We start from the raw sequence: 21,525 nt of genomic DNA, 5'->3' as shown, positions 1-21,525 counted from the left end.
GGAGATTTAATGAAAACTATGAAAAAAGTCATATTTGTTGGGCCTGGCTCTACTTTACCATGGAAGAGTGAGTGAGTAAATGAAAACATTTAGCTGCTTTGAGAAACTTACCTAGGGCTACATTGGTGCGGGTAACAGCCACTCCGGCCTCATTCTTTGCTTCGCATGTATAGATACCCACATCGCTGGGTGTAACTTTGGCAATTTTCAGCTGAGCCACATCTTCCACCACATTGAGTTCGTATTTCTCAGATGCAAACAAAACGATGTCATTAAAGTACCATTTGATTTCTGGGAATGGAATGCCCTCAACTTTGCACTCCAAAATGGTGGGCTCTTCTGGGACCACCATTCGGGGACGGAGTTTCTCTGTGATACGCGGTGGTTTGACAGTCTTCTTTTTCTTTTTGACAATCTTTCGTTGTTCTACCACCTCCGATGTGGTTGTTTCCTCTTCATTCTGGGTAAGTTGCTGGTCTTCAATGATTTCCTCATCGGGTACCTTATCGATGCCTTCCTGGACTCTCTTTTGAGTAATCAATTCGAGTTCGGGCAAAGGTTGACTATCGTCAAGAACCACACGCCGTTTCTCCTTCTTGATAATATTCGATGTGACTTTCATTTCTACATTGCGTTTCACATCGTCCACATCAACTTCGATCAGTTGCTCGGTGGTTATGAATTTGGGTAGGGATTCTTCAGTCTTCTTGTTTAGAGTTATGGTCTTTTGTGAGATCTCATGTGAGGTTTCTTCCTCTTGGACAACTTCTTCTTCAGCATCGATGACAGTGGCTTGCAACAGTTTTGGTTGTTCCTCGAAAGAAACTTCCTTTAGACGCTTGGTGCGCTTCTTGTGAGCTTTATGTACAGTTGGCTTATCGACAACATCTTCCTTTGTGGTAATTTCTTCTTCTGGTTGAACCTCTTCTGACACAGCTACTTCCTTATGTTCTTCCGTGGGAACTTCCTCGACTTGGTCTTCTTCCGCTATAGGTTCTGCAAATGGTTCGGCAATTTCTTCGGGCACTTCATCGACAGAGGGCGTTGCTTTCTGGAGTTTAGGTTTCTTGACCTTCTTCTTGGTCTTCTCTACAGCAGGTTTCACCTCTTCGGTAGCAGGAATAGGTTCAATTTCGAATTCCTTCTCTTCGGAAGGTTTAACTTCTTCAGGTACAAATTCTGGAGCAGGTACAGATTTCTCTGGTTTCTTAATTTGCTCCTTGGGTTTCGCGGGAATGGGTTTCAGAGTTACTTCCTCAGGTTGCTCCTCTTGTAGTGGGCGACGTTTACCCTTCGGCCATTGCTTTTCTTCAATGGGCTGTTCGACGGGCTTTTTCTTTTCTCCACGTTTCCATGGCACTTGTGGTTGAGTTTCTTCGATTTGTGGCTCCTTTTCAATGTCAATGTGTTCGGCTGTTTCAAGCTCAACTGGTTCAGCATCTGGAATTTCTGGAAGATCTTCCCGTTTGGGTTTCTTAACTTTCTTAACCTTCTTTTTCTCTTCCACAATAACCTCTTCGGCAATCTTCTCCACATGCTGTAGCTCTACCTCTTCCATTTGTTGTTCCTCGGGTTTAAGGGATACACGTTTAACTGGTTTAAGACGAACTTCCTCTAAAGTTTCTTCTTTAGGAAGTTGTTTAATTGGTCTCTTAACTGGTTTAAGAGTAACTTCCTCAAGCTTTTCTTCGATTTGTTGAGGTATCTTCTTTGGTGCTGGGGTGGGCTGAGGTTCGATGTGCTTGTCTTCTTCCTCGACGGTTTCCTCGATAATTTCTTCGGGAATTTCTTCCTCTGCCTCAGGTTGTTCAGGTTCTTCTTCTGCAGAAACTTGCTTCTTTTTGATTTTCTTTACCTTTTTAACCTTCTTCTTTTCTTCCACAACGATTTCTTCCATAGGCTCTAACTCCTCTTCCTCTGGGAGTTGCTCCTCAGGTTTTAGGGATACTCGTTTAACTGGTTTCAGACGAACTTCTTCCATTGTTTCTTCCTTGGGAAGTTGTTTAATTGGTCTTTTAACTGGCTTAAGAGTAACTTCCTCAAGTTTTTCTTCAACTTGTTGTGGTATTTTCTTGGGTGCTGCAGGGCGCTGTGGTTCGACATGTTGTTCTTCTTCCTCAACGATTTCTTCGGGAACTTCTTCCTCCTCTTCGGGTTGTTCAGCCTCATCTACTTCTTCGCCTTCTGGTTTGACTGGCTTCTTCTTGGGTTTCTTTTTCTTAATACGTTTCTTAGTAACCTCTTCGTGCTCCTCTTCCGGTGTGGGTTCCTCAACAGCTTCTTCGATTTCTTCTTCGATTTCTTCTTCCATAACTTCGGTCACATCATCAATTACTTGTTGCTCTTCCACGTCTTCAGTAGTCTTTGGTTTCTTCAACTTCTTCTTTTTAATTATCTTTGACTTGGACTCCTCAACAACAATTTCTTCCTGAACGGCTGTGGTTTCTTCCACAATTTCTGGTTCGGGTTGAGGCTCAGCAACTGGTTTCTTTGGCTTCTTTTTGCCTCTTTCCCACATAACAGGTTGTGGTTGTTCTTCCATTTTTGGCTCTTCGGGAAGCTCATCGACAGTTTCTTCAAATGTTTTAGTAGGTTCTTCTTTTGGTTGTTCGGCAATAGGCTTTTGTGGTTTCTTCTTCTTACCCCTTTCCCACATAACAGGTTGGGGTTGTTCCTCCACTTTAGGTTCTTCAGGAAGTTCATCCACAGTTTCTTCGTATGTTTTTGCAAGTTCTTCAGTTGTGGGTTTTTGTGGTTTCTTTTTCTTGCCTCTTTCCCACATAACGGGTTGTGGTTGTTCTTCCACTTTTGGCTCTTCGGGAAGTTCATCAACAGCTTCTTCATATGTTTTAGTAGGTTCTTCTTGTTCGGCAATAGGCTTTTGTGGTTTCTTCTTCTTACCTCTTTCCCACATAACAGGTTGGGGTTGTTCCTCCACTTTAGGTTCTTCAGGAAGTTCATCAACAGTTTCTTCATAGGTTTTTACAGGTTCTTCAGTGGCAGGTTTTTGTGGCTTCTTTTTCTTGCCTCTTTCCCAGGCCACAGGTTTAAGCTCCTCTGGCTGTTGAGGTTTGGACTCTTCAACCAATTGATCCACAGCCTCCTCATATGTTTTCTCTTGTTGTTGTTCCACAGGTTTCTTCTTTCCTCTTTCCCAAAGGACTGGTTTAAGCTCCTCGGGTTGTTGAGGCTTTTCTTCTTCTGGCAGTACATCCACCATTTCTTCGTATGATTTCTGTGGAAGCTCTTCGACCACTTCCGTCTTGGGTGCTTGAGGACGTTTCACAGGTTTAAGTTGAATTTCTTCTTTCTTAGGCGTTTCCTTTGGTTTAGGACGTGGAGTTGGTCTCAACTTCACTTGTTCAACTCTTTCCTCCTGCTGTTGTGGGAATGTCTTTGTGACAGTCTTTTTCTTCATCTCTTCTACTACCTTTTCTTCCAAGACCTTATCTTCGGTTACTTGCATTACTTCAGAGACCTCTTGTACCTTCTTCTTTTTACCTCTTTCCCACATAACGGGTTGTGGTGCTTCTTCAGGAAGTGTAGGTTTAACTTCTTCTGGAAGTTCATCTACAGCTTCCTCATAGGACTTTGAAGGTTGTTCCGTGGGAGTTTCGATTGGTTTCTTCTTTCCACGTTCCCACATTACAGGTTGAGGTTGCTCTTGCGGTTTCATTGTGGGTACTTCTTGTAATTCATCGACAGCTTGCTCATAAGTCTTCTGGACAACTTGTTGTTGCATTACCTGCTGCTGGATAATCTGTTGGGAAACTTGTTTCTTTTTGCCACGTTCCCACATAACAGATTTGAGTTCTTCAGTTTTAGGTTGTGACACATCCTCAACTAACTCATCGTGCAATTCCTCATAGGTCTTCGGCGTTTCCTGAAGGTACTGAGATGTTTGCTGGGATTGTTGTTGTTGGGGTTTCTTTTTGCCACGGTCCCACATTACTGGTTGCGGCTGAATCAACGAGTGTTCCTCTGTGTCTTGACGTTCTTGAAGATTAAGATATTGGGCATCTTCAATTTGAACAAACTGTTGAGGCTCCCTGGGATGACGCCAGTGCATACTTTGCTCTTCCCTCTGTAGGCGAGCCAAACGTAGGTGTTCATGTTCTTCGACACTCATCAATTTGGTGTCTTCAATACTAACGTATTGCTGTTGTTGCCGGAGATCCTGAGATATTTGATGTTGCAGTGTCATCCTGGTACGCTCGTCAATTTGAGTTCTCATTGTTTCTTCGGAAATTGTGGTAGATTTTTCCGTGCTCATGAACTGTTGCTTCTGTGTGTCTTGAACTTCAACGTACTTCTGCAGGTCATCTTTGTGCACGTATTTCTGCATGGAGTCAATCCACATTACTCCAGCTTCTTGGGCGGCATCCAACTGAGCTTGATGGGCTATTAGCTCCTCTGCAGTAAGATGATGTAACTCGACTTCTTCGATCTTGAACTTTTCGATTTGTTTGTGTTCACGCTGTACCTTCTTAAGATACTTGCGCATCTCTTGCCATGGAATATCCTCGCCCTTCCTTGGTTTTGGTTGAGTGTCCAAGAGCTGTTCTATTTGTTGAGTCATTTCATTAATTTCCATGCTCTCCATACTCTTGAGACGTTGAATTTCTCTATCACGTTGAACCTGTTCATGTGTGGCTTGTTGTGGCTCCTGATGGTCGGTCACAATAGGCAACTCAAAGTCACGCAAGTAAACTTCATCCAAATCGAATTTCTCCAATTGTCTTTGGACTGTTTCCACAGCGCGTAGTTTGTCACGCATAGTGATCCATGGAATGGCTTCCTTCTCTGTCTTACCCTCGATGATTTTATCCAACGTTGCGCCTAGACTTACCAAACCCTGATCACGTTGGCTCTTGATAGACTTCAATACAACCTTTGCCGCTTCCATCTTAGGTATTACCTTCTTTTCGATTTGAGCTGGTTTAAGACTGATTGTTTCCTCGGTCCATGATTTAACCGGTTCTGGCTTATAACCTGGGAAGAAGGGTGATTTTTCCAGGGAACGACCACGGCTGGGACGAGATGCTTTTCTCCAGGGCACAATGTTCGACTGTGGTTGCAATGATTTACTGCGAGGCTTCTTGCTCTTTGTACGTGATCGCCCCTGATGCGGCACTTGACCGTTTACACCCAGGTATGGTCCAAATTGTGGTGGTTGTTGTTGTGGAAAACCATAAGGTGATTCCGGTGAGCTATCTTCCTTGCCAGAGGAGGATTCATCGTCGGCAGAATCAATCGTTTGCAATTGAAAAGCCGAGATGCGACGTTCTGAAAGAAAATTCATTTAAAGCACATGAAAATATATTCGCATAAGATGTAGGTAAGCATTACCATAACAATACCCTCATTTTTTTAAGATTATAAATTATGTCAATATTATGTCAAATGGCCGATAAATGGACGAATGCAATATCCTCATTGATGTATTACGAAAAATTATTATAACGAATTGTTTTAGTACAAACAAGCATGCCTTAATAAGACTTTTATATTTAATTAGAAAACTGTTCACTTACCACAACGAATTTCAAATCAAATGGGAAAGCGAAGACTCCAATACTGATTTGCTAAGATTTTGCATTTACCTAAGGATTTTGATTCTAATTCCTAAGCAAAAATTATGACTTTTTTAATTGAACCCAAATTCAAGTCTATGTTTTATAAAATTTTAATTACGTAGCCATGTGTTTAGAAATAGAAATTATATCGGATCCTATATAATAAAATAGGTTTTCTTGATTTCAAAAAAAAAAAAAAAAAAACTGAAATCAATGATGAGACATCCATAAAATAAATTTAGCCTATATTTGAAGGTTTTTGTTAGACCGAAGAATCGGCCTTCGGCGATTTCAGTTTTAATTAAATTTTATGTTTACAATTTTCACCATACAAAAGGGAGGCCCCTTTTTGCGGGCAGATCAGTTACAATGTATTACTTTCATGACCTCTTTCTACTTTCTCTAAGAATTTCAAGTAAACCGGAACAGTTTAGAGTAGTGAATACGCTGTAAGCAAAAGTCGAACAAAGGTCAGGTCAAATACGCAAAATAAAGTAGCAGACTTTTGTCTAGTGACCACCTTGTTATTAAGTTTCAAAAAACTCGGCGATCTTTAGCTACATTTTCAAGGCGTCACTTAAGAAGTAGGCTTCCGACTTCCCTATCGAAAAATCAGGTACCCTACATTATTTTCATAATCTCGGCCCACGTTTCCAGTGAATTTTAAGTAAATCGTTGGATTTTTCTTAGTAGTTTACAAAGACGTAGGTAGCTATACTTCCTGAGTTTAGAGACAATGAAGAATGGATTCATTTATCCTATAGAAGTTACTCCTTCTTTAGTAATTTATCCGTTAGGCCTTACCACCCTAGAGGTTTAGGGGGTTAGAAGGCGTGAAAAAGGCATTATAGGTCACGATCTTTTTTTATTTTTTCCAAATCGTGATAATGTTTCATTACCAAAGAAAATTGGCAGAAAATACAGATAGTTTTGAGACAACCTACATAGGTTTTTTCTTATGTGACAATAAAATATACATTGAATTTTGTCTGTCAAATGTCCTAAAAACTCTAATGGAATACGATGAAACTTAAAATGATTAACATTTTTATATTTGGTATTTTTTCATGAACTTGTCTTACTTTAGAAATTTAAGTAATTATACACTAAAATACATACGGTTTCGTCTCCGATAAATTTTGCCATATTTGGATACATATTCTTCGTAAAAAAAAAGTCTGCTTGGATCTAGCTTTACAAGATTATAAACCTTCACTAATGTTGTGGAACAGGGTAAAACACAAGGTGTCTTTGATAAGTATGATCAATAGAAACTTAAGTAATTATACATGAAAAATCGGCTTCGTTTCTGTCTCCAGTCGAAATTTTCCATATTTGCCGAACAACGCCTATTTTTTAACGCGTTTTCACTTTGTAGTAAAGATACAAAAAGTAAACAAATTTAAAGATGATTTCATTAATTTTGAAGTATTTTTCTGAATTAAAGGTATCCATTTTAAGTCGAATCAACTAACTTGTGCCAGAGAAATGCGTCTTAAAGACAAGAAATATTTAGCCTCACGACATTATTTTTTGGTGTATTTACACACAAGTAACCGCAGAGGCTAAAGTTTTACTCCAATTTACTTTTGCACAAAAACAAAGAATTGACATTGTAGCTATAGCACAAATTTTTTATTCAAATCATGTAAAATTTAGATATAGCTCCCATATATATCTTTGGCACGATATATACTAATACGACCCCAGGAAGCCAGAGTTTCATCCTTATTTATATAGCTCTCATGCATATGTACACACAAAATTTTTTTTTTCTGATTCAATCACGAAATTAATTGATCCAATTAATTTTTTAATTGAAATGTCTTCAATCACAGAAATGATAGTATCAATTAAAAAATTAATTGAAGGTCAATTAAAAAATTAATTGATACTATTAATTTATGTGATTGATTTTTGTTTCAATTAAAAAATTTGTTGATTCAATTAAATTTTTAATTGAATATTTTTTAAAACTCAATTAAAATTTTAATTGGAAAATTTTTCGTGAAAAAATTTTTTTGTGTAAGCTCGATTTGGCCAAATATGATAGAAATGCTCATATTTTATACCCGATTTATATATACACAGGAAACAAATATTTTTTATCTTCAATCACGAAATTAATTGATCCAATTATTTTTTAAATGAAATTTTAATTAAATGTATTGTTAGTATCAATCACAAAACTCAATTAAAAATTTAATTGATCCCATTTAAAAACTAATTGATACAATTAATTTTGTGATTGATTTTTGTTTCAAATAAACAAAATGTTGAATCACTTAAATTTTTAATTGAATATTCTTTAAAATTCAATTTAATTATAACATTTTTGGTGATTTTATTTTCTGTGTAGGATACATATATCGATATCTCCATTCCAAAGTACGCTAAGTCTAAAAAGTGAATTTTAGAGGAAACAAGTTCAAAGTTTTTTTTTGGAATTTCTCAAAACCCGTATAAAATATAAATTCACTTTTTCGGTCTTAAAATCATGTTTATTGTAGATTTTTTTAGTAGGTACGAATTCAAAATAGTGATAATAGAACATTGGTAAAAATGACTTAGACCATCTTAGACCGAACAAAGCTTTTTGCCCTTTTTGGAATGGAAATTTTTAAAACTTTAGTCACAGGCTATGTACAATATTAACCATAACTTTTGATGGAAGTGTCTAATAAATTCGGACTTTTGACACAATGCAATTCACATCAATCCGAATAAAAAACAACCAACTCCATCAAAGAATGTTAAGTCGACTTAGCGTACTCTGGAATGAGGACATCGATATGTTAGCCCGATTTGGGCAAATATGACAAAATTACCACATTTTACACCCAATATCAATAAGATTTTAATCCATAGATGATATTTTGTACACACAGAAAAAATGAATCAATAACGAACTTAATTGATTCAGTTATTTTTATACCCTCCACCATAGGATGGGGGTATATTAACTTTGTCATTCCGTTTGTAACACATCGAAATATTGCTCTAAGACCCCATAAAGTATATATATTCTGGGTCGTGGTGAAATTCTGAGTCGATCTGAGCATGTCCGTCCGTCCGTCTGTTGAAATCACGCTAACTTCCGAACGAAACAAGCTATCGACTTGAAACTTGGCACAAGTAGTTGTTATTTATGTAGGTCGGATAATATTGCAAATGGGCCATATCGGTCCACTTTTACGTATAGCCCCCATATAAACGGACCCCCAAATTTGGCTTGCGATTACTCTAAGAGAAGAAAATTTCATCCGATCCGGCTGCAATTTGGTACATGGTGTTAGTATATGGTCTCTAACAACCATGCAAAAATTGGTCCATATCGGTCCACTTTTACGTATAGCCCCCATATAAACGGACCCCCAAATTTGGCTTGCGATCGCTCTAAGAGAAGCAAATTTCATCCGATCCGGCTGAAATTTGGTACATGGTGTAAGTATATGGTCTCTAACAACCCTGCAAAAATTGGTCCACATCGGTCCATAACTATATATAGCCCCCATATAAACCGATCCCCCGATTTGGCTTGCGGAGCCTCTAAGAAACGAAAATTTCATCCGATCCGGCTGAAATTTGGTACATGGTATTGGTATATGTTCTGTAATGACCGTGCAAAAATTTGTCCACATCGGTCTATAATTATATATAGCCCCCATATAAACCGATCCCCCGATTTGGCTTGCGGAGCCTCTAAGAAACGAAAATTTCATCCGATCCGGCTGAAATTTGGTACATGGTGTTGGTATATGTCCTCTAATGACCATGCAAAAATTGGTCCTTATCGATCCATAATTATATATAGCCCCCATATAAATCGATTCCCAGATTTGTCCTCCGGAGCCTTTTGGAGGAGCAAAATTCATCCGATCCGGTTGAAATTTGGAACATGGTGTTAGAATGTGGTCTCTAGCAAACACGCAAGAATTGGTTCATATCGGTCCATAATTATATATAGGCCCCATATAAACCGATCCCCAGATTTGATCTCCGGAGCCTCTTGGAGGAGCAAAATTCATCCGATCCGGTTGAAATTTGCAACGTGGTGTTAGTATAAGGCCACTAATATCCATGCCAAAATTGGTCCATATCGGTCTATAGTTATATATAGCCGATCCCCAGTCACACAAAAATTGGTCCATATCGGTTCAAAATTTTGTCAAAATTTTATTTCTATAGAAAATTTTGTAAAAAGTTTATTTCTATAGAAAATTTTGTCAAAATTTTATTTCTATAGAAAATTTTGTCAAAATTTTATTTCTATAGAAAATTTGTTCCAAATTTTACTTCTATAGAAAATGTTGTCAAAATTTTATTTCTATAGAAACTTTAACCTTAATTATATACGTATTTAGTTTAATATATACTACGTATGGAATACCTTGTAATTTAGATGACGGTGTTAGGAAGTTTTAAGATACTTTGCCATCGGCAAGTGTTACCGCAACCCAAATATTTCGATTGTGGATGACAGTCTTCAGTAGAAGTTTCTACGCAATCCATGGTGGAGGGTACATAAGCTTCGGTCTGGCCGAACTTACGGCCGTATATAATTGTTTTATTTGAAATATCTTCAATCACGAAAATAATAGTATCAATCACAGTTTTACTTGGGCTTAAAAAATACTTGATAAAAAAATTAATTGATTTCATGAGCAAATTTCAATTAAGTTTTTAATTGATTCAATTAAAAATTTAATTTAAAAACGTAACTATTTTCAATCTTTTTATACCCACCACCATAGGATGGGGGTATATTAACTTTGTCAGTCCGTTTGTAACACATCGAAATATTGCTCTAAGACCCCATAAAGTATATATATTCTGGGTCGTGGTGAAATTCTGAGTCGATCTGAGCATGTCCGTCCGTCCGTCCGTCCGTCCGTCTGTTGAAATCATGCTAACTTCCGAACGAAACAAGCTATCGACTTGAAACTTGGCACAAGTAGTTGTTATTGATGTAGGTCGGATGGTATTGCAAATGGGCCATATCGGTCCACTTTTACGTATAGCCCCCATATAAACGGACCCCAAAATTTGGCTTGCGAAGCCTCTAAGAGAAGGAAATTTCATCCGATCCGGCTGAAATTTGGTACATGGTGTTAGTATATGGTCTCTAACAACCATTCAAAAATTGGTCCACATCGGTCCATAATTATATATAGCCCCCATATAAACCGATCCCCCGATTTGGCTTGCGAGGCCCCTAAGAAAGGCAGATTTCATCCGATCCGGCTGAAATTTGGTACATGGTGTCAGTATATGGTCTCTAACAACCATGCAAAAATTGGTCGACATCGCTCAATAATTATATATAGCCCCCATATAAACCGATCCCCCGATTTGGCTTGCGAGGCCTCTAAGAGAAGCAAATTTCATCCGATTCGGCTGAAATTTGGTACATGGTGTTAGTATATGGTCTCTAACAACCATGCAAAAATTGGTCCACATCGGTCCATAATTATATATAGCCCCCATATAAACCGATCCCCCGATTTGGCTTGCGAGGCCTCTAAGAGAAGCAAATTTCATCCGATCCGGCTGAAATTTGGTACGTGATGTTAGTATATGGGCTCTAACAACCATGCAAAAATGGGTCCACATCGGTTCATAATTATATATAGCCCCCATATAAACCGATCACCACATTTGACCTCCGGAACCTCTTGGAAGGCCAAAATTCATCTGATTCAGTTGAAATTTGGTACGTGGTGTTAATATATGGCCTCAAACTCCCATGCAAAAATTGGTCGATATCGGTCCATAATTATATATAGGCCCCATATAAACCGATCCCCAGATTTGACCTCCAGAGCCCCTTGGAAGAGCAAAAAATTTGGTACGTGATGTTAGTATATGGTATCCAGCAACCATGCAGGAATTGGTTCCTATCAGTCCATAATTATATATAGCTCCCATATAAACCGATCCCCAGATTTGACCTCCGGTGCCTTTTGGAGAAGCAAAATTCATCCGATCTGCTTGAAATTTGGTACGTGGTGGTAGTATATGATATTTAACAACCATGCCAAAAGTGGTCCATATCAGTCCATAATCATTCATGCCTCATATAAACCGATCCCGAGATTTGGTTTTGGAGCCACTTGGAGGAGCAAATTTCATCCGAGTGAGTTGAAATTTGGTACATTGTGCTAGTATATGGTCGTTAACAACCATGCCTAACTAGGTCCATATCGGTCTATAGTTATATATGGCCCTCAGATAAATCGATCCCCAATCACACAAAAATTGGTCCATATCAAGTTCATAATTGTATATAGCCCCCATATAAGCGACCCCCATATTTCAATTCTGGCTCTCTACGTACAAAAAGTCCATATCGATTCGTAATTATTTATAGACTTAACTATACATAACTTTTTTGTCTAATATATACCATGTATGGACTAAATCACAATTTAGAAAACGATGTTAAGAAGTTTTAAGATACCACAACCCAAGTAATTCGATTGTGGATGACAGTATTTCGTAGAAGTTTCTATGCAATCCATGGTGGTGGGTACATAAGATTCGGCCTGGCCGAACTTGCGGCCGTATATACTTGTTCTTAACTGACGTATACTCATTTTCTTGAAACCCGGTTAGTGCAACTTTAGCTAACGAACTTTTAACCCGTACTATGGGCATATCTGGCGTCTTACCTACGTATTCCATATGCCAGTTAGGAACTTAACTGCTGAAATTTTTTCAGTTAAAGTTAACCGGAGAGAAGGTACTTGTAATTTAGTTTCCGTTGACTGGCAGTTAAACCCTAACGGAGCTATATGAAAATAACCGTTAGTGTTTTTAGTTTGATTACAAAAGTTATTGTTTCAATTAAATTTTTTATAAAGAATTCTATAATATTTTAACTCACTTAGTCTTTTGAGTTTGATTAAAAATTTAATTGTATCAATTGATTTTTTATTAGAAAATTCAATCAACTTTTTAATTGGGAATAGTTTAGTGATATTTTTTGTTAAAATCGGTCCAGATTTAGTTATTGTAACATCATTTATTGTAACATTCATTTGAGTAAATATGAATAAAAAGCCCGCAATTTACACAGCGCCAAAGATTTTTGCATCGTACAAAAAAAAATACTGACCTATATGAAAGATTATACAATTTAACTTTTTATTTAAAACTTTATAATCATTGCTTTAATTATGGTTTCCTTTAAATTTAGGACAAGAATCTTCGTCCCTCCATTAAAGTCTTTCGACTTTGAAGTAAGCCAAATTTTCCTAAAACTAAAGCAAAACATTTTTGATTTAAGGAAATAATCTTCTCCGTGACATTGACTCAGAATCGGTACCAAAGTCATTAGAGTAACGACAAATTACTATCACACATATCATGCATGACTATCCCAAAAATGCTTCATTTACAGAAGGTGAAGTAATTTTTATAGAATTTTGCATCCGAAATTTCCAGAAAGATTTTAATTTTTTTTTCACACTAGTAGTGGTAATTTTGTAGCGACCTAAACAAATATTCTTTTTCTTGGCAATAGAATGCTTTCATTACGTCTGCCATATGTCGCCAACATTCCATTGGACGAAATGTATGTATATATCATAATGATTTTGCATATCATCTGCTTCACCTTTTAGCTGTTGTTCATTAATTTATTTTTTTTCATTCAAATTTATTTTGATGAACATTTTATTTGTCATATTTCACTTTAATAAGAAACAATAATAGTGAAGCATATTCAGCTTCTGTCTTTGGCATGCGTCACAATAATCCATCCATCTATTCGTTTATTCGTCCATCTATGTTATCTATCTGTGTCTTCTGACAGCCATCGGAATGGTCTTTAATGTATGACATTGTTCGAATGAATTCATTTTTATATTGTTTTTGTTGATTTGGTTAATATGATTAGTGTTATTAAAAATAGATGGTCAAATATTTATAACCATATGCAATAGAAAATTTTATGTAGGTTTAATGTTCTACATATGTTAAATATTCCTGTATGTATATATACAGAGAGTGTCAAAATATTATATAATTTTTGAAAAAAAAAAAAAAAAAAACAAAAAACGCAAGAATAGAATTGTAAAAAAAAAACAACGTGAAAACCATGATTATTGGCTAGACAGGGTGGAACGGATTTCGTCCATGTGTTTGCTTGTACCGAAAACTATTTTTATATGGGATTATGAATATACGACTATTTTCATCAGCATTTACTCATATAGCCATGTACATGACTTTATACATATGTACATATGTATGCATATATAGAGTCAGAGGTAAAATCTATTTTTTGTTCATATGTTTTTGTCTCTATTTTTTCATTTTTGTGTTAAAATGAATCTTAAAATTGATTTATTTTGACAATTTGCTATGTTTATGAATGTTTTCACTTAATTATTGCAAAAAACAAGGCAAACCCTAGAGTGGGTCGAATAAATAAACTAATTTAAGAGAAAACAAGTATATACAGCAGTAAGTTCGGCCGGGCCGAAACTTAAATACCCACCACCATGAGCCAAATATTAGGGTTTCCTTTGAAAATTCAGGAGGGCTTGAGACTTTGAGAACACTTCCCGAAGATAAATTTAAAGATTTTTTGTTTGAGTTTTAGAGGAATCATTAACATCTCTTGTAAGTGTGCATGAAAATTATAAAATAACGTCTTGATTTGAAATCTTAAATCTGTAGATTTTCACCCGAGAAGTAAAATCTCAAAATTTTACATTGAGTTTCAAGCAATTTTCATGATCAGTGCGCCTTCTATACCCTCAAGAAGTGAAGTCGGTCTATATGGAGGCATTACCAAAAGGACCGATAAAAACTTAATCCGATACACGTTTTTGTGAGCCTAAAATACGAGAATATTTACAATTTCAGGCAAATCGGATAAAAACTACGGTTTCTAGAAACCCAAGGAGTTAAATCGGGAGATCGGGGGCTATACTAAAATATGGACTGATACTCACCGTTTTCGGCACAGCACTTTATGGCCCGAAAATCCCTAGATTTCCTCTAGATTTCTTCTAGATTTACAATTTCAGTCAAATTGTATATAAACTACGGATTCTATAAACCCAAGATGTAAAATCGGGAAATCGGTCTATATGGGGGCTATACCAAAACATGGAACGATACGGACCATTTTCGGCACACCATTTGATGGTCTTCAATTACCTCTAGATTTTCAATTTCAGGCAAATTGGATAAAAACTACGGTTTCTATAAGCCCAAGAACTCAAATCGGGAGGTCGGTTTATATGGGGACCATACCAAAACATGGACCGATGCTCACCATTTTTGGCACACCTCTTTATGGTTTTAAGATACCCCTAGATTTCCAATTTGAGGTAAATTGGATAAAAACTGCGGTTTCTATCAGCCCAAGAAGTAAAATCGGCAGATCGGTCTATATGGGGGCTATACCAAAATATGGACCGGTACTCACAATTTTTTGGCACACGTATTTGTGGTCGTACAATACCTCTAGATTTCCAATTTCAGGTAAATTGAACGAAAACTGCGGTTTCTATAAACCCAAGAAGTAAAATCGGGAGATCGGTCTATATGGGGGCTATACCAAAACATGGACCGATACTCACCATTTTTAGCACACCTCTTTATGGTCATAAAATACCTCTAGATTTAAAATTTCAAGCAAATTGGATAAAAGCTACGATTTCTATAAGCCCAAGACCCCAAATCGGGAGGTCGAATTATATGGGGACTATATCAAAACCTGGACCGATATAGCCCATCTTCGAACTTGACCTGCCTGCAGACAAAAGACGAGTTTGTGCGAAATTTCAGCATGATTGCTTCATTATTGAAGACTGTAGCGTGATTACAACAGACAGCCAGACAGACGGACAGACGGACATCGTTATATCGTCTTAGAAATTCTCCCTGATCAAGAATATATATACTTTATATAGTCGGAATCGATATTTCGATGTGTTACAAACGGAATGACAAACTTATTATACCCCCGTCACCATTCTATGGTGGTGGGTATAACAAGTAAGAAAAGTCTAAAGTCGGGCGGGCCGACTATATTATACCCTGCAGCACTTTTTCGATACCTAATCAAATACGTCAAATGTTTTGGATGCTATATATAGAAGTTTTTTCCTCGATACATACATTTAAATCTGACTCGATCTGGACAAAATTTCTTATGGCGATTTCGATTGGGAAAAAAGGTGCAACATTCTCGAAATTGATTGCCAAATATAAAGGAGACTGTCATAGATTTTGGATCCTGTATCCCTCCCAATATTATGAATTAACAATAACTTTGAAATGACACTATAATTTGAGCGAAAATACAATGAGGGAAAAAGTAATGTAACACCAGGGCAACATATTTTTTGCAAAACGAAAACGCCCTTAGATTTCTAAAAAAAAAAAACTGTAGACATAAAATTGCAGTCGCCTAACTGTCTGGAGTGGTACACAATGTTAGTAAAAAACAAGTAAGGAAAGTCTAAAGTAGATCCACATTTTCGATACCATATCAAATCCGTCAAATGTGTTGGGTGCTATATATAAAGGTTTTGGTTTTCCTATATATATTCGATCTGGACAAAATTTGTTAGACTTCTAAAAAACTGTAAGCTTAAAAATTTCAGTCAGATAATCCCCTGCACTGACAAAAAAAAAGAAATATCGGCCTAATATGGAAGATGATGCAACTTAAATTTTAGGACTCGAAATTTACGCAATGATAAAGGCAAAATTCTTTATAATAATGACATTTTAATTAAAAGAAAGTTTATAATCCTTGCTTCAACATTTTTTAATTAAATTTAGGACACAAATCTTGAAATTTTGCGCTACTGCGTTGAAGTTGCAGATCTTTGAAGTAAGGCAAATGTTCCTTAAAATAAAGAAAAACATTGTAATTTAAAGAAATCGTCTTTAACTCAACTGACATTTTGAATTTTTAAATTTAAGATCAAAACGCTTCAAATATAGGCTAAGACTTATTTTAAGGATTTGCATCTTTGGTTTAAAGTTGATTTTTTTTAGCATTAAGAAAACAGTTTTTACTTTGAAATACTTGGCATAATTTGGATTGGAATTTCTTTGTACATGAATACCTTTATTAATATATCGCAAACAGAAAATAAAAATTCGATGAATGAGATCTGTATCCAATTTTAATTTTATCGACCCTAGACTTAAAGCCAGGGAGGTCCGTAAAAAATGTCTTTATTTTAAAGAAGCAGCATCTTTGGCTCGGCAATAATACCAGAATCCTTAAAGGAAGGTCAAAATCTTTGGAGTAAACTTTTTTTGAGGGTGGGGTGGAACACAATGTTAGTAAAAAACAAGTAAGGAAAGTCTAAAGTCGGGCGGGACCGACTATATTATACCCTGCACCAAATTTTCGATACCATAACTATCACATCCGTCAAATGTGTTGGGGGCTATATATAAAGGTTTGTCCCAAATACATACATTTAAATGTCACTCGATCTGGACAGAATTTGATAGACTTCTACAAAATCTATAGACTCAAAATGTAAGTCGGCTAATGCACTAGGGTGGAACACAATGTTAATAAAAAAATAAAAATAAATAAAAAAATATGGGAAACATTTAAATCTGAAGCAATTTTAATGACACTTCGCAAAACTTTATTTATGATTTATCGCTCGATATATATGTATTAGAAGTTTAGGAAAATTAGAGTCATTTTTACAACTTTTCCACTAAGCAGTGGCGATTTTACAAGCAAAATGTTGGTATTTTGACCATTTTTGTCGAAATCAGAAAACACATATATATGGGAGCTATATCTAAATCTGAACCGATTTCAACCAAATTTGGCACGCATAGCTACAATGCTAATTCTACTCCCTGTGCAAAATTCCAACTAAATAGGAGTTAAAAATTGGCCTCTGTGGTCATATGAGTGTAAATCGGGCGAAAGCTATATATGGGAGCTATATCTAAATCTGAACCGATTTCAACCAAATTTGGCACGCATATCTACAATGCTAATTCTACTCCCTGTGCAAAATTTCAATTAAATCGGAGTAAAAGATTGGCCACAGTGGTCATATGAGTGTAAATCGGGCGAACGATCTATATGGGAGCTATATCTAAATCTGAACCGATTTCAATAAAATTTGGCACACTTGACTACACTACTAATTGTACTCATAGTGCAAAATTTCAACAAAATTGGGGTAAAACTCTGGCTTCTGGGACCGTATTAGTTCATATCGGGCGAAAGATATATATGGGAGCAATATCTAAATCTGAACCGATTTCTTCCGAAATCAATAGGGTTCTATTCTGAGCCAAAGCACATACTTGTGCCAAATTTGAAGTCGATTGGACTAAAACTGCGACCTAGACTTTGATTACAAAAATGTGTTCACGGACAGACGGACAGACGGACATGGCTATATCGACTCAGGAGCCCACCCTGAGCATTTTTGCCAAAGACACCATGTGTCTATCTCGTCTGCTTCTGGGTGTTGCAAACATATGCACTAACTTATAATACCCTGTTCCACAGTGTGGCGCATGGTATAAATATGGGAAACGTTTATATCTGAAGCAATTTTTAAGCAAATTCGCTAAAGTGTATTTATGGTTTATCGGTCAATAGCTATATATTAGAAGTATAGGAAAATTTAAGTCATTCTTTCAAGTTTTCGACTTACCAGTGGCGATTTTACATGGAAAAAGTTGGTATATTAATCATTTTTGGCGAAATAAGAAAAACATATATATGGGAGCTATATATAAATCTGAACCCATTTCATCCAAAATCAAATGGGCTCTATTCTGACCCGAAATACATACTTCTGCCAAATTTAAAGTCGATTGGACTAAAATTGCGACCTTTGATTACAAAAATGTGTTCACAGACAGACGGACATGGCTAGATCCACTCATGGGCTGGCCCTGAGCAATATTGCCAAAGACACCATATGTCTATCTCGTCTCCTTCTGGGTGTTGTAAACATATAATACCCTGTTCCACAGTGTGGCGCAGGGTATAACAAGCAATTATGAAAAATAACAACAACAGCTTAGAAGTTTGGCAAAAGACAAATCATGGTATATTAACTACACAAAAAAAAAATTGTTACTGATTCAATCACGGAATAATTAAATTAATTGAAATTGCCTCAATCACGAAAATGATAGTATCAATTATAGTTTTTTGCCATTACAATTCCAAAATCCACTTTAGTTGGATTTCAACTGTCATTTGTCCTATAAAAAAGGGATTTCATATTTTCAGTAGATTTCGTGCGAAGTGTATTTCTTTAAATCAAAACCAGTTATTTTTAATGAAATTTTTAATTGATCTTCATTTAAAAATATAATCACTTGTATGAGGCAATCAATTATTTAATTATTAATAATTATTTCACCTTTAGATGTAATAAATTTATTGTAATTTTTTATGAGTCCATATGATTTATCACTATGTTATCGTATGTATTTTGCTATTATAATTTCAAGTGGAGAGAAGAAGAGAAAAAAATTTTTCTGATTCAATCACGAAATTAATTGATCCGATTGGAAAATATGGGATCAAATTTTGATATAGCTGTCATATATATATATATCGCCCGATTTTCACAAACGGGGTCATATTACGCTTATTGAAATTATTTAGATTTAGATATAGCTCCCATATATATGTATCGCCCGATTTTCCCAAATTGAGTTATGCAACCCTTATTTATTAACCGATCTCTCTCAAAGTTGGCAGATCTAATCTTCTATAGCACTTAATATACCAGTAAAGAATTATCGAAATCGGTTCAGATTTAGATATAGTTTCCATATATATATGTATCGCTCGATTTTCCCAAATTGAGTTAAGGGTTGCTTATTTATTAACCGATCTCTCTCAAAGTTGGCAAATCTAATCTTCTATAGCACTTAATATACCAGTAAAGAACATAACAACAATTGAATCCATTAATATAATATTTTTTTTTTTTGAATAGTATTTTAGATCACCACCAGATTGACTATGGAAATTGGCCTTAGCCAACAATGAGACATATGCCTAATTAGGCTTGTGGAGATTGGTATTTGGAATTTTCTTTTAGTCAAATATTTTTCTATAAGAAAAAATGTTTTTGTATCCATATGTACGCTTATAAATATTTTGTTTTTTGCCTATAAGAAATATTTCATGGTTTCTTTGCGGAAGAGAGAATTTCTTGTTTTTAGCAATAACTTTTGTCTTGTAAGCAATAACTATCAATTAGGAAAGAAACTCATGTGAGAAGAATGCCTTCGAACGTTCCTATATCAGTTAATTCTATAGTATAATTGTGGTGCCATAGACTTCTGGACTTTATATTCTGATGTATCATATAAATCTGCCTACACTCAAAAAAAAGTTTACTTCGATCCAAAGATTTTGACCTTCCCTTAAGGATTTTGGTATTGATTCCGAGCCAAAGAATCGACTTCTTTAAAATAAAGACATTTTTAGAAACCTATTTAGCTTTAAATCTAGGACCAATAAAATTAAAATTAGGATACACATATCATTTATCAAATTTTCATTATCTCTTCGCGAATCATGAATAAAGTTACTCACGTACAAACAAATGCCAGTTTAAAAATCAAAATTATAACGAATACTTCAAAGTAAAAAATGTTTTCTTAATTCCAAAAAAAAAAAAAAAAACTTTAAAGCAAAGACGCTAAATCCTCAAAATAAGTCTTAGCCTATATTTGAAGTGTTTTTATCTTAAATCTAAAGTTTCAATATATCAGTTTATTTAAGGACAATTTCTTTAAATCAAAAATTTGTTTCTTTACTTTATGGAAAATTAGCCTTAGTTCAAAGACATGTGACTTTAACGGAGGGACGCAAATTTACAAAGTTTGTGTCCTAAATTTAATGAAAAAAAAAATTGAAGCAAAGATCATAAACTTTATTGTAATAAAAATTTAATTATTTTAAATAAATTTGTACTTCATAATTTGTAAATTTCGCATCCTAAAATTTAGGTTGCGTAATCTTTAATATCGCGTAAATATTTTTTTCAGTGTACATTTTTACTTTTCCCACAACACCATAGGCTAATAAATACGCCTACACTGAAAAAACAGTGAACCCACCAGGAAGAAAAATTTCGGTTAATTTTAGAAAATTTTGAATATTTTTAGAAAATTTTAACTAAACAGTATAACAAACGCTGGCATCACGCCGATGTCATAAAAATAAGTAAACATTTTTCGAAAAATTCAAGAAAATTTATTAGACATAATTAAGTTTTTTCATTTGGTAAAGAAAATTTTGTAGTTTGAAGGAAAAAATTGTAGTTCAAAATTGCAAGAATGTCTTTAGTGACATACGAAGTTCATGATGAACGCATTGGTAGTAAAATTTACAAATTTAAAGAAATATTGAACTATTTTGTGGAAGACACGAATTTAGTTAATCTTTATCCTTCATTGGAGTATATTTTTTCATCGGTTTTAGTTAATTTAACTAACGTACACAAAAAATTATTAGAGTAGAGGAAACTTTCTCCAAACATTATAACTCCATGAACTAAAGTAAAGTTAAATTGGCTTTAGTGAAATAGAGAGTTCACTTTTTTTGTACTTTGTATTTTTACATGTCCAAAGGTACGTTTTTTTATGGACCTTCTACAGCTCACTCTTGAACACAACAGAAACAATTTTGTTCTCATTTCCCATCTTTATGCCCCAGCACCGGTAATTCAAGCAAGAAATATATAAATATTTACATATCTAGTATATTAATAAATAATTAATGAAACATAACCGAACAATGTCAACTCTCTACTGTGGGTACAGTCGACAGTGGGATATATCCACCACTACCACCATCTGTTCTTTAGCGTATATGAGTGAAATATTATTTATGTTTAACCACATGTCCATCTATGCATTCAATGCAATTTGTCTAATATAGCGTTCATTGGTACTT

At 35.4% G+C, this 21,525-nt stretch overlaps 1 protein-coding gene across 3 annotated transcripts in view; it reads right to left on the bottom strand.

Moving 5' to 3' along the window:
* sls (sallimus) overlaps nt 1-21,525 on the bottom strand; it is a 173,818-nt gene that overhangs the window by 88,265 nt on the left and 64,028 nt on the right. For 2 of the 3 annotated variants that reach the window (XM_075303986.1, XM_075303989.1), the window contains exon 14: nt 112-5,286. The exons of the other annotated variant lie outside the window; for it this stretch is intronic. In XM_075303986.1, the coding sequence (XP_075160101.1) occupies nt 112-5,286 (5,175 nt within the window). The remainder of the gene's footprint in view (nt 1-111; nt 5,287-21,525) is intronic. 3 annotated transcript variants of the gene reach the window in all.

The sequence above is a fragment of the Haematobia irritans genome, chromosome 4, assembly GCF_050003625.1.
Source record: "Haematobia irritans isolate KBUSLIRL chromosome 4, ASM5000362v1, whole genome shotgun sequence".
NCBI lineage: Eukaryota > Metazoa > Arthropoda > Insecta > Diptera > Muscidae > Haematobia > Haematobia irritans.
The sequence above is the reverse complement of the archived record's forward strand: the minus strand, read 5'-3'. Positions and strand labels throughout refer to the sequence as shown.